The sequence below is a fragment of the Clarias gariepinus genome, chromosome 4, assembly GCF_024256425.1.
Source record: "Clarias gariepinus isolate MV-2021 ecotype Netherlands chromosome 4, CGAR_prim_01v2, whole genome shotgun sequence".
NCBI classification, from domain to species: domain Eukaryota; kingdom Metazoa; phylum Chordata; class Actinopteri; order Siluriformes; family Clariidae; genus Clarias; species Clarias gariepinus.
This window is the reverse complement of record NC_071103.1, coordinates 825983-841713: the sequence shown is the minus strand read 5'-3', so window position 1 is coordinate 841713 and position 15731 is coordinate 825983. Positions and strand designations below refer to the sequence as shown.

Genomic DNA, 15731 nt, shown 5'->3' with positions numbered 1-15731 from the left:
GTTGATCTTTTAACATCTTGTTATTGTTCACAGCAACCACTGCCACTGTCAATTCCATTTGGGGGATAGTAGTTTGTTTCAATGGCGCTACGCGAGAATTCTCCATCATGAATGCACAGTGTGTGAGTCCATCAGCATTTACTAACCTAATATACGAGACAACTCCATATCCCATCTCACTTGTATCTAAAAAGTGGTGAAGTTGTGCTGTATTTGTGACTCCAAAGTCAACTGGTTTTAAGCATCTTGCCACACTAAACTCAGACAATTGATGCAGCTCTTGTAGCTAGGCTTTCCATTTTTTTGTAAATTGTTCAGGAATGTCATCATCCCAAGCGAGTTTTTCTTTACATAGCTGCTGCATTAAAATTTTAGCTGGCAGTATGACTGGTGCGAGAAAGTCTAAGGGGTCATAAATTGAACTAGTGACTGACAAGATTCCTTTTCTAGTCACAGGCCGCTCTTTTAAACTATTCTTGAACTTAAGCGTGTCTAAATTGATACACCACAGCACCCCTAGAGCTTTCTCAACAGGGAGTGCGTCTTTACTCAAATCTAAGTCCCTCATGTCTTTGATTCTTTCACTCTCAGGAATGAAAGTTAGTAATGTACGACTATTACTTACCCACTTGGTGAGGTGAAACCCTCCACTTGCGCACAGTTTGGTGAGATTACTATATAGCGCAACTGCTTGATTATGACTAGAAACAGACTTCAAGCAGTCGTCTACATAAAAGTTTTTAAGTACTGTATTGACTGCCTCGGCAGATGCATTGCTGCGGTTTTCTTCTGCTGTTTTCCTACGGGCGAAGTTAGCTACACTTGAAGATGATTTTGCACCAAACAAATGAACGACCATTTTATACTCGACCAAGTCCTGACTCACGTCTCCATTCGGCCACCATAGAAAACGCTCAAATCTGTGTCCTTTTCCAGAACTCTAACCTGATAGTACATGGCTTCCACATCTGCCATCATGGCAACTTCCTCTTGTCTAAAACGTGTAAGCACTCCAAAGAGTGAGTTTGTCAGGTCGGGTCCCTGCAGGAGCTCGCTATTTAATGATACACCCTGATAGCTAGCAGCACAGTCGAAGACTACCCTTAGCATTTTTTTTTTTGAGGATGGTATACACCATGGTGAGGTATGTACCACACTTGCCCGTCTTGTCGACTTAGGTGAGGTGTAGGGATCTTGACTGCATGACCCTTTTCAAACATTTAGTTCATGAAGTTTGAATACTCTTCATGAAAGGAGCGGTTATTCTTAAACTTCCTTTTGAGGTTCAGTGCGCGCTGCATGGCTGCTCTTCGGTTATTGGGCATTTGAATAGCTGCTTTTTTAAATGGAAGGCCGATGTAGAAGTGATTATCTGTAAACTGCAGAGAGTTAGTTACAGAGTATAAAAACTGATAGTCCTCTTGTGACAACTCAGCTTTGTCATCGCAATTCCGTTCAGGAAAGTCATGGTTGTACTGTTGTATCAGCATTTGTTCTACACTTTCGATGGAAACTCTGTTGACTGCAACGCTCGCTTGCTCATTATCACACGTGCCTTCCTCGACCGACTCTCGAAGAGGTCCATTTATGGTCCATCCAAGAGCGGTCTTTACTGCATATGGCCCATTGTGCCTGCTGTTAATTACTCGCCATGGTTCTAGGAGCCTATGCTCTTTGTTACCTATGAGAATTTCAACTCTAGCATTAATCTGAGGCAATTTTACTTTGCTGAGGCATGACCACTTATCAATGTCGTGCTGTTGTGGAATGTTTTCCACTGAGACTGGGATGCTCTTTTGTGTGAACACTTTGGGGAGTTCACTAAAAATGTTTTCTTCCAGACTACTAACCTCTAAGTCGGTAAGCACATACCTTTCTACTTGTTTCCTCGCGTTTATGGTGCTTAACATGATGTCAATTTTTTTACCTTGTACTGTATGTTTATTCGCCTTGCTAATGACTCTGTACAAAAGGTAGCAGAGCTGCCTGGGTCTATAAAGGCGTACACTTCTACTGTCTTATTACCTTTCTTGGACTTTATTTAAACAGGTACTATGGAGAGAATACAGTCATCTCCAGCCCCAGTGCACGCACTAGTTTCATGACTTACTGTAACAGGCAGTGTTTTAACTGGTTCAGTTTCGACAGCCTTTATGATCGCTTGAGCTGTGTCTTGTGCTGCAATGTGTAGCATGCGAGGATGTTTTTTTTGAGCACAACTGACATGTAATTTTCTTTGTGCAGTCTTAGCTTAAGTGTCCTTTTACTAAACATCTAAAGCAGAATCCATTCCTTTTCAAAAAGTCCAATTTGTCGTTGTATGTCTCATCGTTAAACTGGTAGCATTCATCTAGGGTATGATCTTTCACACAGAATGCACAAGGTTTAGTAAAGGCACTAATAACTGATGCACCGCTGCTCTTTACTGATGCACCACTACTCTTTACTGTAATCGAGTCTTTATGATTTTTACCAACCTGTTTTACGCCAGTTGCAAAGCTGCTACCTCCTTTTCCTTCGATTTTTTGCTTAAACTCTGAAGGAAGTTTGTTGCAGTGTTTTTTATCACTAGTTGAAGCGTTCAGGTTGCCAAAAGTGGGCTGGACATTACCATTGTTTCTTGCTCTACAAATTCCATCAGCTGCACGAACTTGGCTCTTATCTGGGTGCGCCTTTCGTGCATGTATGCATGGTTTCTCCATCTTTCACGCAATTTGTAGGGCGGTTTTAAGACTACAATCCTCAGGTTGGTAGCATTGTCTAGCTCATCCATATAATCGATGCTTGACATGGTATTGTAACAGTTTACCAAGAACAGGGAGAAAGTTCTCAGCGACTTTCCGTCCTCTGACTTGACTGATTTCCGGCCAGTTGAGTGCGTTTTGCATCAGCGTTGTAGCGTTTGGCGAAACTCCATCGTCAACTCCATCGTCAACCCGGGGGGCCAGGGGTAGCTCAGTGGTTAAGGCATTGGACTACGGTTTAGAAGATCCCAGGTTCAAACCCCACAACCACCAAGTTGCCACTGTTGGGCCCTTTAGCAAGGCCCTTAACCCTCAACTGCTCAGATGTATAATGAGATAAAAATGTAAGTCGCTCTGGATAAGAGCGTCTGCCAAATGCCTAAATGTAAATGTAACTGTTTGGGGCAACTTAAAGCAATTACTAGTTTCCGCAATCCATGACTTCACTCTTACAATGAATTTTGTGCAGCGCGTCAATCTAGGGTAATATCAGTGGTGCTGATCGGTTTTACGCTCTTCATCCTTTGCGCACGATCGCACTTTTACATTGCTTTCAATAAAGTCATTTAGCAGCCCTTCGTATTCGCGGCGCTTGGCTTTAACATCATGCAAATTACAAGCATTGTCCATAAGTGCCTCTAGTTCGTTGTATAATACAGTCAACTGACTCCACTTGCCTTCTCTGGCGTTCTTCAGTTCGTGAAGCTTGTCTGGAGAATCGTTTTCGTCGAGCACCTTCACCTGCTCAGATTCGGCGATAGCGACGTTGTCCTCGTCGTGTGACATGGTGAAGTTTAAAGCAAGCAAGCCCTCTTGTCGCTTTCGGTTTTGGTTGCTCGTTGGCAGTCGATGCACGTTTTTAAAATCGCACACGCGCTCTTTACTCCACGTTCACACTCTTAAATCATTTATCTTCATTTGCAGTGGAGAAAGCTTTTGACTTTACATGAACGTGCATGTTATTCACAAGTTCTGACGCGTGTCCGAGAGAGCTACAGAGTGCTACCTACAGGAGTAGGTACAGGAGGTTATTCCACATACTACCACAAGAGAGATACATGAGTGTGTAAAGAGAAAGTAAGATTTTGATTGGATATAATTTTTTTTTGATAAATTATTTATTAAAAAAAATGTGTGCGAGTGTGTGTGTGTGTGTGTGTGTGTGTGTGTGTGTGTGTGTGTGCGCATACTTCAGTATCTCCAGTGTACAGTGTGGATTCTCCAGTCCAGCAGAGAGCAACTTCACTCCTGAATCCTGCAGGTCATTGTGACTCAGGTCCAGTTCTCTAAGATTGGAGGAGTTTGAGCTCAGGACTGAGGACAGAGATCTACAGCATTCTCCAGTCAGTTTACACCGACGCAGCCTGGAAGAGACATGACGAAATGTGTAAATATCTGATTCTCTGATTCCTATATGAGCTATGTTCAGTTAGTTGGATAATAAACTGTCTCCCTGAACATTCCCTGAAGGTTCTTATGTCTATACATAAAACAGAAATTTGATTTTTTTTGTTTGCACTGGTAGTTCGGCCACAGGCATGTTACAGACAGTAGCCAGCATCATCATCAACAGCAAAACAAATACCTCTTGCAGAGCTCTGAGGGCGAAGCAGCACTTACACCTCATGTATGCGGACGGAGTCGCAGGTAACCGCCGGGGAGCATCACCTCTGGTAAAACCGGACACGTCAGGCTGAGCTTATACAGTAGTTACTGATACCCGGATCGGGCTGCAGAGCATCTACACCGACAGTGCATACGATGAGGAAATTAATCCCAGATCAGACCACAACACGTCTCCAGTGACAGTGTGTATGAGAGGCAGTAATAGCCTTAAGGGGCATGTAAACCTAATGTATGCAGGCGGAGCTGCGGGTAATTTCTAGAAAACATAAGAAATAAACCGACTGTGTATTTGTTCTTTTTTTCTAGAAAGAAAATCTGATTCATACGGACACATTTCAGTTTCATGTAAAATAACACCTTACAGTTTAAAGAATATAAATCAGTTAAGTCATCATGTACGTGCATGTTATTCACAAGTTCTGACGCGTGTCCTTTTGTTACACAGTGTCACTGATGACTCCAGACGTTCGTTGATTTCTTTGTCTCTTGTTTATTTTCAACATCAAAGTACAACGATTGTTACAGTTTCTTGCATAAATCCACTGTAGTCACGACAAGTCGCTTGCTGTGTTCTGTAGCTTCGATAGATTACAGTTACAACAACTCATTTTACTGTATTGCTTTTAGCTTACTGTCTCACGGTCAAAGGCTTGTTCACACCTTTCTGTATCCTTCCGTGTCTTAACAACAACTAACGTGCGTGATAGACATGCAGCTACATAACTGTGAGATGATGTCACAATGCAAATTATGAGTATGATACTTAATGCTTAACTAATAGACTGAAATAAAATAAACACAACAACAAATCACAAGAATGAAATATGGCCCTTAAACATCATGTAGAATACATCGTACAGTTACAGTGCACAGAGAGAACTCAAAATGGAGAATGTGGAAACACCAATTAGTGTAACGTGCATGTCTTTGGACTGAGGGAGTAAACCAGAGTACCTGGAGAAAACCCACCAAGCCTGGGGTAGAACATGCAAACTAAACAAAAACAGCTCTGAGGGAGGGGGAGGGGGGATCGAACCCCTGACTCTGGAGATGTGAGGCCACAGTGCCAACACTACCCCACTGTATACAGTACAAATTTTCATGCTACATACAGTACACTTTTATATTTACACCAGCAACTTTACTTTTATTTGTAATTAAAAAAAACGTGTAATTCTGATTAATAAAAACTGTGTGGATTTTTAAAGATATTATTTGGAACTTTTCTGCATATGTGGTAGTTCCTCATAGTTTCAATGAAAATCGTGGAAAAAAAATAGGAAAATGCACAATTTTTATTTTGCAGTCATACTGATTACTGTCACTGAACTTTTGATTGTATTGTATTACGATTCTTTGTTAGGTATCACAAACACTATATTGTTTACTGAATGATAGAGAGAAAAAAACACATTATTCAGTTCCTAGTATTTTGTTTGTACAGTATATACCTCAGTTTCTCCAGTGTACAGTGTGGATTCTCCAGTCCAGCAGAGAGCAGCTTCACTCCTGAATCCTTCAAGTTATAATTGTAACTCAAGTCCAGTTCTCTTAGACTGGAGGACTTTAAGCTGAGGACTGAAGACAGAACTCTACAACCTTTCTCTGTCAGACAACAGTCTTGAAGCCTGGAAGAGAAATGATGGGACATGGGGATGTTTGACTGATAAATGAGTCAGTTGGGAAATAAAATGTCATCCTAAACCCAAGGTTCTGTGTTTATGACATGATGTATTTAACCAGAAGACAGGTAAAGGGATGGACAGAAGTAGATACACAAGATCTAAACTGCTATAATTAAAATTTACAAGTGAGGGGCTGAAGCTCCAGGTACAAATGAGTAATCTGCTTGTTGGCATCTTTCAAGCAGTGGAATCTTTGGAGTGGTAAAAACTCTTCTGAACAGGTAGTAATGGGGAGTGAGGACCACCTACTTGATGTCCAGGTACTTTTTTTTAATAAAATGCTGTATTTATTCCCCTGCAGGGAGAACTAACAACTGATACAACCCTACCCCAATCCAGTCTGTCTAGAAACCAAACAGCAGAAAACAATCAGATGATTGTGAAAGTGGGTCCTAGCACAGTGCCGCCTTAACCTGATCAGAAGCCACTTGGCGCACCTCTAACCACTGGACAAGATCTGGAGCACTTGGGGGGGTTGATGCAGCTTACCACAAACAAGCAGTAATAGGCAGCCAGCCCCAGGAACTACTTTTGTTTTGGTCTTGGGTGATCAGCAATTACTGCAATCTTAATTAATTTGGGGCGTTACCAGTCTCTAGCTCAAGTAGAATCACAATCGCACACTACTTCATATTGGCCATGGCCATATAGTAGGCAAGGGTATTATGAAAGTGGAAGACTATACCCATGAGTCATAAGAACATGGCAGTGGCATTAAATAACCCAAATGGAAGATGACCAACGTAGAAAAATGAGTCATTGAGATTTGCCAGTGGCTCTATTGTCAAGCAAAAGTAATCAGGCCTATATGGTAGAGTGGCCAGAGAGTCTTCTTAGACCTGAGAATTTTGTTTCTCATGGTCTGAGAGTCCTTTAGGTGCCTTTTGCCAAACTCCAGATGCCATGTGCCTTTTACTAAGGAGTGGCTTCCATCTGGCCACTCGACCATATAGGCCTGATTATTGGATTGCTGCAGAAATAGTTCTCCTCTCTCCACAGAGGACCTCTGGAGCTCTGACAGAGTGACCATTGGGTTCTTGGTCACCTCCCTGGTTTTTCCTCCCCCGATCCCTCAGTTTAGATGGCCGGCCAGCTCTAGGAAGAGTCCTGGTGGTTTCAAACTTCTTCCACTTACAGATAATGGAGGCCACTGTGCTCATTGCGACCTTCAAAGCAGCAATTTTTTTTCTGTAACCTTCCCCAGATCTGTGCAACGCGACAATCCTGTCCCGGAGGTCTACAGGCAATTCCTTTGACTTCATGCTTGGTTTGTGCTCTGACATGAGCTGTCAACTGTGGGACCTTGTATAGACAGGTGTGTGTCTCTCCAAATCATGTCCAATCAACTGACTTTACCACAGGTGGACTCCAGTTAAGCTGCAGAAACATCTCAAGGATGATCAGGGGGAACAGGATGATCAGGGGAAACAGGATGCGCCTGAGCTCAATTTTGCAAACGCTGTGCATACTTATGTCTCATTTTATGTACATGTGCATTTTCTTTTCTTTTTTTTTAATGAATTTTGCAAAAATCTTAAACTTTTTACATGTTGTCATTATGGGGTGTTGTGTGTACAATTCTAAGTAAAAAAAAAAGAATTTAATCCATTTTAGGGATGACATAACAAAATGTGGAAAATGAAAAGTGATGTGCTGTGAAGAATACTTTCCAGGTGCACTGTAAGTGTATACAGTATGTACACTCACCTAAAGGATTATTAGGAAGACCTGTTCATGAAGGCAAATCCTGTGGTGAAGGAGGAGGTGAGTATTTCAGTCACCAAGCTTTTACACCAAAGGGGTCTGTATTGTTTTCCACTACAAATTGATAGATGTGCCTTCATAATTACATTTCTTTGTTATTTATTTATTATCTCAAGTCTCTCAAGTACATTATCATTTAGGGAATTGTTATCAGAAAAGTTATAAATGTTTTTGGCTAAAGAGAGCCCTCACTCCTTCAATTCTGGAAAAATGATATTCTCATTAGCTGATTAGCCTGAGCCGAGGTAGCGCCTTCACACAGTCATTATTATTCTATTAGTGTCAATAGAATCATACATTACAGTCCAAGTGTGTGTGTGTGTGTGTACCTCAGTTTTTCCAGTGTACAGTGTGGATTCTTCAGTCCAGCAGAGAGCAGCTTCACTCCTGAGTCCTTCAGTTGATTGTCACTCAGGTCCAGTTCTCTCAGACTGCAGGGGTTTGAGCTCAGGACTGAGGACAGAGATCTACAGCTGCCGTCTGTCAGACCACAATCACGCATACTGAAAGAGAAATAATGGAATATATGTATATCTGATTGCCGTCCATCAATAGGGCAACAAACTGTGATGTGGCACATGTTTTATACTGGATGCCCCTCCTGGCACAATCTTCCCCAAATAATCTAGGCCTGGGACTGGCTTGTGTATCCCCCCCGTGGGCCCCTGACTTGGAATCAAATACAGGAAACGTCTGAGAGCCACATGGTGCGAGCCACATGCTACCAGCCACACTAGTCGACCAGGAAACCTTTCTGATGTTAGAATAAAAATATGAAATATATTTGGTCAATACGAATTCCAACCACTAAAAAAGTCTTAACTGGAGAAACTATTGAACTGTGTATTGTAAATAAATATAAAGATAGAGAATATAAATTCTAGCATTTTGTGAAATCTGAATATAATGTTTTATTCCACCTGCATCCCAGACAAAGAGTTTATTTTAAAATGCCGTCTGCCCCTTCAGTATCGACGTGTCGCTCATCCTCTAGCCCGGTATCACAGTGTTTGCTTAGAGTGTGTACTGTACAGATTACACAGGAGGAGAAATCACCACAGGGGGGCAGAGTAGCCCAAAAATTTACTTAAGTAAGAGTAGCTGTAGTTCAAAATATTACAAAATATTAATAAGACAAAAAAAAGTATTCTGTAAAAATACTCAAGTACTGAGTATCTGTTTCAATCGTAATGTGCGATTTATTTTCTTAGAAATTATAATAATTATATATACACACACAATATATTATACTGTGTTATATGTATATTGCAATAATAATTATATATCCTAATGTTGCAACAATAATTGCAAAAACAATTAATTATATATAAATATTATATAAAATCAATAATAGTTGCTATAATAATTACATATCCTAACATTGCAACATTTAATGAAACAGCTAACCGTACCACCACATGTTTCCTCAGGAGTCGAGTGTTTATATGCTGAAGTGTTTGTCTGTTTTGGCAGACAGAGAAGACACCGCAGTATGAAACTGTACTTTTGCACTTTGTGTAAGCGAAACATGCTTTGTTATGAGGCCGGGGATTCTGGCTGAAGATTTTTTCCCGCTATGCCACCGGTTTGTATGTTTTCCCGTCTTTCATGTGAAAGTCCAAAGACATGCAGATTAGGCTAATTGGCGTTCCCAAATTGCACATAGTGTGTGAAAGACTGTATGTGTGTGTGTGCCCTGTGATGGATTGGCACCCTGTCCAGGGTGTACCTCGCCTCCGCCCCCCTGCGACCCTGAATACAGGATAAAGCGGTACAGTATAGACGATGAGTGAGTGAGTGTCAAATTTTTATCTGTGATAAACGTCACACAAAAAGCCTCAATCAGTTCTATTTATAACTTTGGTGTGTGTGTGTGTGTGTGTGTACCTCAGTTTCTCCAGTCTACAGTGTGGATTCTCCAGTCCAACAGAGAGCAGCTTCACTCCTGAATCCTTCAGTTTATTTGTACTCAGGTTCAGGTCTCTCAGACTGGAGGACTGTGAGCTGAGTACGAAGGACAGAACTCTACCGCTTTCAGTGCTCAGTTCACAAAAATGTAGACTGGAAGAAAAAAGACAAAATATTAGAAGACTGATAAGCACATAAACAGAGTCATAACACAGCTAAACTTCATTATGTAACAGAAATGTAAGTGTCTTTCTCTTATAAACAGAAACCAGAAGAACGGACGCCACATCAGAACATCTACTGGAGCAACAATGTCTTTCTGCTTTGAAAAAGGCGGAGCTATTCATACTCCACGGGGCCACACACAGCCTGCACAGTGCATATACTGTAGGCCTGTCTGGCTCTGGTTATAGTTCAGTGTTTTAATAAGCATATTATTGCATTATTCATATTTAGCACAAACTAATTGTGTTGAATCATTATCCACTCAGGAAGACCATTGATCACCGGATGTTTTGGGTAGAAGCCTAAATAAAGACGATCAGAGTAGCATTTAACAAGCATTAATCACAACGGTGCAGTTCAGTGTTTCATTAATATAACGAACCATGCAGTAATACGTTTATAAACGTATGAAAAATAAATACTCCTAGAAAAATTTGCCAGATATGCAGGATATAAATTAAATATCCAAAAACGTAAATTTTGACCTTGAATTATACATCTCCAAAATATATTAGAGATAAATTCCTACTTAATTGGCATCGGAATTCATTGAAATATTTTGAAAAACATTTAACGAAAGAAATCTCAATGCTAGAAGAGGCAAATCTAGACCCACTGTTAACAAAAATCAAAGATGATATTTATAAATGGAATGCCGTCTCTTTCCCTGGCCTCAGTCATAGAATTGACTGAATAAAGATGAACGTCCTCCCACAGTATCTGTATATGTTTCAATCTCTCCCATTAGAAACTCCCTCAAAACACTGGTCTGAATTAGATAAGATAATTTCTAGGTTTATTTGGCAAGGGAAAAAAACCAGGATTAAATTCAAAACATGAGGAAGAATCCAACAAGAGGAAGGCATTACCCCATTTTCTGGGCCGCATTATTTTTATGCGGCCCAGACTAAATATTTAATTAATCTAACACATAAAAACTTAGGAAGATTTATGGATGAGGTGCAAAACTCATGAATTAAAGCCCAACTAAAAATCTGGAATACAATAAAAGAAGAGTTATTGTAAATTACAAATAATTCAATGGTGTGCTTATGACCTGATTTTAAACCAAATAGAATGGATTACAGATTTAAATCATGGATCTCAAAAGGAATAACAACATTCTATTCTCTTATGAAAAATGAAGATGTGAAAGACTTTGAAAGTTTGAAGAAAGAATATTGTCTTGAGAAACATGATTTTTATAGATATCCTCAACTATGCAATCACTTTGAAAACAACATCAAAAGAAAAACAGACTTTGACGACCCAATTGTAAAGATATTTATAGGTGCTTATCAAGGTGATTTCAAATAAAGGTGTCATATCCAAATTTTATAAAGGTCTTAAAATAAAAAAAATTCACTCTACAGAATATATTAAAGAAAAATGGGAAAAAGAGGGTAATTTTTGTATATCAAATGAGGAATGGCTTGATGTATTTAAATTCCCATGGAAGTGTACTAACTCTCACATATGGCGGGTATTTGGGTAGAAATGCCTTATCAGATTCTTTATTACACCAGGTCTGGTCCAGGCGGGTCAGATATATAAAACCATTACAGCCAGACTTTGTGGAAGTATAAAACAAGTGATCTTGCTTTTCTGAAAAGGAAATATTGTTATTTCTATGGTATGCCTTTTCCTTGTTGGAAGCCAGCGGATTTGTCCCCAGAGTTTACAACGTAGACCAGGAACAAACAGTTGACATTATTCAGTACAGCGTATGATTATTAAGTTTATGACTAACATTTCCCGAATTGTACAAATGATTATTGTTATTAATTATATTATTTAAAAAAAAAATTATTTTATTTTTTTTATTTAGTTCTGTATTATGTTAAAAAAGAAAATTTATTGGCATAGAACAATGTAATTACATTTGTTTGGTAATAATGTATTGTTATAAATTGGTATAAATAAATACTCACTCAGCTTTTCTGAAGGCTTCGACCGCTGGAAGCAGCCTCAGGACACATTCATCTGATAGGTTACCTTTCATAAAACTAAAAATTTCCTTCTCCTCTTCTGAATTCAGCATAATAAATGCATAAACTGACATCTGAGCAGGAGACAGTGTGCTTAGACTGGGACGAAGGTGACCTCTCTTCTCCAGGTAGGCTTGTACTTCCTGCACTAGAGTAGGATCAGTGAGTTCATTGAGACAGTGAAACAGATTGGTGGATTTCTCTGGAGATGGGTTCTTGCTGATCTTCTCCCTGATGTACCTGACTGTTTCCTGTTTGCTGCGGGAGCTGCTTCCTGTCTGTGGCATTAAGCTTTTTAAAAGAGGCTGATTGGACTCCACTGAGAGACCCAGAAGAAAGCGGAGGAACAGGTACAGGTGTCCATTCTCACTCTGTAAGGCCTTGTCCACTGCACTCCTGAGGAAATCAGACATGTTTGGATTTCTGAAGAAATTAAAACATCCAGTGTGTTGCTCCACTAGCACATTTCTCTTTTTAACGATAAAGCAGAGAAACACATATAAAGCAGCCAGAAATTCCTGAACACTCAGATGTACAAAGCTAAACACCTTCCCCGGGTGAAGCCCAAACTCCTCTCTGAAGATTTGTGTACACATTCCTGAGTACAGTGAAGCTTCTCTGACATCAATGCCACACTCTCTTAGTTCTTCCTCATAGAAGATCAGATTTCCTTTCTCCAGCTGTTGGAAAGCCAGTTTCCCCAGTGCGAGGATACTCTTTCTGATCTGCTGGGGATCAGGGTCGCATTTCTGATGGTACTTTTTGTCCTTGGGTTCAATCTGAAAGATCAGGAAATGTGTGAACATTTGAGTCAGAGTCATGATGATCTGTCCACTCTCTTCTTGACTTAACACCCTCTCTAGAACAGTGGCTGAGATCCAGCAGAAGACTGGGATGTGACACATGCTGTAGAGACTTCTTGAGGACTTCATGTGTCTGATGATTCTGATGGCCAGGCTCTGATCACTGATCCTCTTCCTGAAGTACTCCTCTTTCTGAGGATCACTGAACCCTTGTACCTCTGTTACCTGGTCTACACACTCAGGAGGGATCTGATTGGCTGCTCCTGGTCGAGAGGTGATCCAAAGGAAAGCAGAGGGAAGCAGGTTCCCCTTGATAAGGTTTGTCAGCAGCACATCCACTGAGACTGACTCTGTCACATCACACACTGTCTGACTGTCTCGGAAATTTAGAGAAAGTCGACATTCATCCAGACCATCAAAGATGAACAGGATTTTGTAGGAGTCACACTCCAATAACATTAATTCTTTAAGTTCTGGAAAAAAGTGATAAAGAAGACTCATCAAACTGAGATGTTTCTCCTTCATCAGATTCAGTTCTCTAAAGGGAAGTGGAAACATGAAGGTGACGTCCTGATTAGCTTTTCCTTCAACCCAGTCGAGAATGAACTTCTGCACAGAAACTGTTTTTCCAATTCCAGCAACTCCTTTAGTCAGCACACGTCTGATGGACTTGTCTTTAAAGAGATCATTACATTTGATGGGCGTCTTCTGTGTTGCTGCTCTCCTGGACGCTGTCTCAATCTGTCTCACCTCATATTCATTACAGACGTCTCCACTCCAATCCTCTGTGATGTAGAGTTCTGTGTAGATCTCACTCAGAAGAACTGAGCTTCCATGCTGTGAGATTCCTTCATTAATTCTTTTAAACCTCTTTCTCAGGCTGGATTTCAGCTGTTGCTGATACACAGGGATGAGATCTAATAAATAATGCAATAACATGCTTTAATGCAAATTGATAATACATACATGTATGTGATGTATGTTAAATTAAGCATTAACAAAATCTAAGCTGATTAAACTTCATTAAACGTAAAATTCATGACTCAAAGTTCTTACTGTTCTCCATTGTATTAGTTACATCTGTGTGGTACATGTTCCTCGGGATGTGCAGCGTTCTCTTCAGTGCTTACTCTCTGACACTGTACAGATACAGATCCTCCTGACCCTTCACCTCCCTCTCAGTGCATGCTGGACTCAGGAACATTCATAGTTACAATAATAAAAATTCTGATTACACACTATAATACTACACTTGGATAAAACTTTATTCACACACTTTAATTATGCTGGTTTACAATGTCCACCACAGAGAATAAGGCCAGTCTACCCCAGCTCCTGCAACAAACCGAAGAAACCATTAGTGCAAAAAACTTGAGTAATACCACATGGACACCACCTAATAAAGCGTCTCTTAACAACAATAAGTATCAAAATCAGACAAAAATATACCAGAAAGATTCATGAGACATTAAATTTATCAATTAGTCTCTGCTAAAGGGCAACTGTAAGGAAATACATACATTCAGTTACATTAGTTAAGGGTAACTGTTATACAACACAAAAAAAAACAAGAATAAAGAAATCAAAACAAACTAAACAAACAAGAAAAAGCAGAACAACTTAAGTATGCCAAAAAATTAATAAATAAATAATCTATTGTCAAGGCGCAAGCCCAAATCAATATCTTTTACTACGCGGTGTGAGTGCGAAGCGCGCGCAACAAAGCGGAGGAGCGGCAAGCCAGTGGGGCAAATGGAAATGGAACCCACCCCAGGAACTTTAAAGAGGCGAGGACAGCTGCGAGGTCACGGCTGGAGCTCCCCTGGTGACCCCATTTATTATAAATAAATTACCCTTTTCCCGTAAGACCTTGCCTCGTATCCGTGCTTCATGGAGCCGCCCGTGCACATGGAGTCAAACCCATTACATCTATAAACAAAGCATACATTAGAGACGGGTCACTAAAACGACACGACACCGCACAAACAGGCAGTCCCCTAATGTTAACGGCAGCGTCTTCAAAGCCATATAAGGGCAGCAGCACTAGCGGCGCCACAAACAAAACAGCAACCAATGCTTTAAGGGAAAACATTTTTACAGAATAAAGTGACTCTGACCTGAAGTGCAGGCTGTGAAGGCAGATGTTACAGCTAAGGAAAATAAAACACACTTTCCTCTTTTACTTCATGAAACAACCATGAAAATTAAAAGTGAATAGAATGTTAAAGGACGAGGGGAAAGAAGCCAGGGAGGGAGGAGGAGGAGAGGATGGTCCATACAAGGGCGCTGTGGAGAAGGAAGGACTACAAAAAACAGAATGGAGTTTTTTTTTCAATCGAGACGTCAACGGACTGCCGTTTGTGCTGCATCCACATATGAATGGGAGGAGGAGAGGACGGTCCATACTGCGGCGCTATAAATAAGGAAGGACGATTCCAAGAGGAAATAGAAGAATTTACAAATAATAAATGAGCAAATTAATCCTCCTATGTAGATTTCCTCCTGCAGCAAATTAAACCTCCTGCAGATTTCTCTTGAATGGTTCAGCCCAACCTTCCCTCTCCTGAACACAGTCTCTGTAAACACAGCACTTACACAAGATACTGGACTGTAAATCTGGTTAGTGAGAAATTTAATTAAGGCGAAATATAATTAAATAGAAAACACAGGAAGGGCATTGCTCAGTTTATCTCAGCATCTGGTCTGGTTTATTACCTTTAGTCTTTGTTTATTCTGTTTCCATGTGATCAGTTTGCTGGTCCAGCAGATAAGCGTATAATAAATGTGTTTATGGATGGATCTTTATTCCCTTATACCAGAAGTCAATTTAATGCTTTGTTTGAAATTGACCTTGAACTGGCAGAATGTTAATGTAATTCGTGCTATTTAAATACTTTTTTTTTTACTCTTTCCAATGTAGGGTATTAGCCTACAGAATAGTAATATAACGTTAATAACTTATTAATTTTGAAGAGCTTTAAAAATCAT

General features: G+C 40.2%; 2 protein-coding genes across 3 annotated transcripts in view; both read right to left on the bottom strand.

The window, feature by feature from the left end:
* LOC128520190 (NACHT, LRR and PYD domains-containing protein 3-like) overlaps positions 1–15731 on the bottom strand; it is a 50146-nt gene that overhangs the window by 9207 nt on the left and 25208 nt on the right. The window contains exons 10-13 of the mRNA XM_053494297.1: positions 9707–9880; positions 8149–8322; positions 5822–5998; positions 3935–4108 (exon numbers count right to left, since the gene is read on the bottom strand). Of these exons, the coding sequence (XP_053350272.1) occupies positions 3935–4108; positions 5822–5998; positions 8149–8322; positions 9707–9880 (699 nt within the window). The remainder of the gene's footprint in view (positions 1–3934; positions 4109–5821; positions 5999–8148; positions 8323–9706; positions 9881–15731) is intronic.
* The window catches only part of LOC128520167 (NACHT, LRR and PYD domains-containing protein 3-like), a 59972-nt gene that overhangs the window by 38779 nt on the left and 5462 nt on the right, over positions 1–15731 (bottom strand). The gene's annotated exons all lie outside the window — the stretch shown is intronic.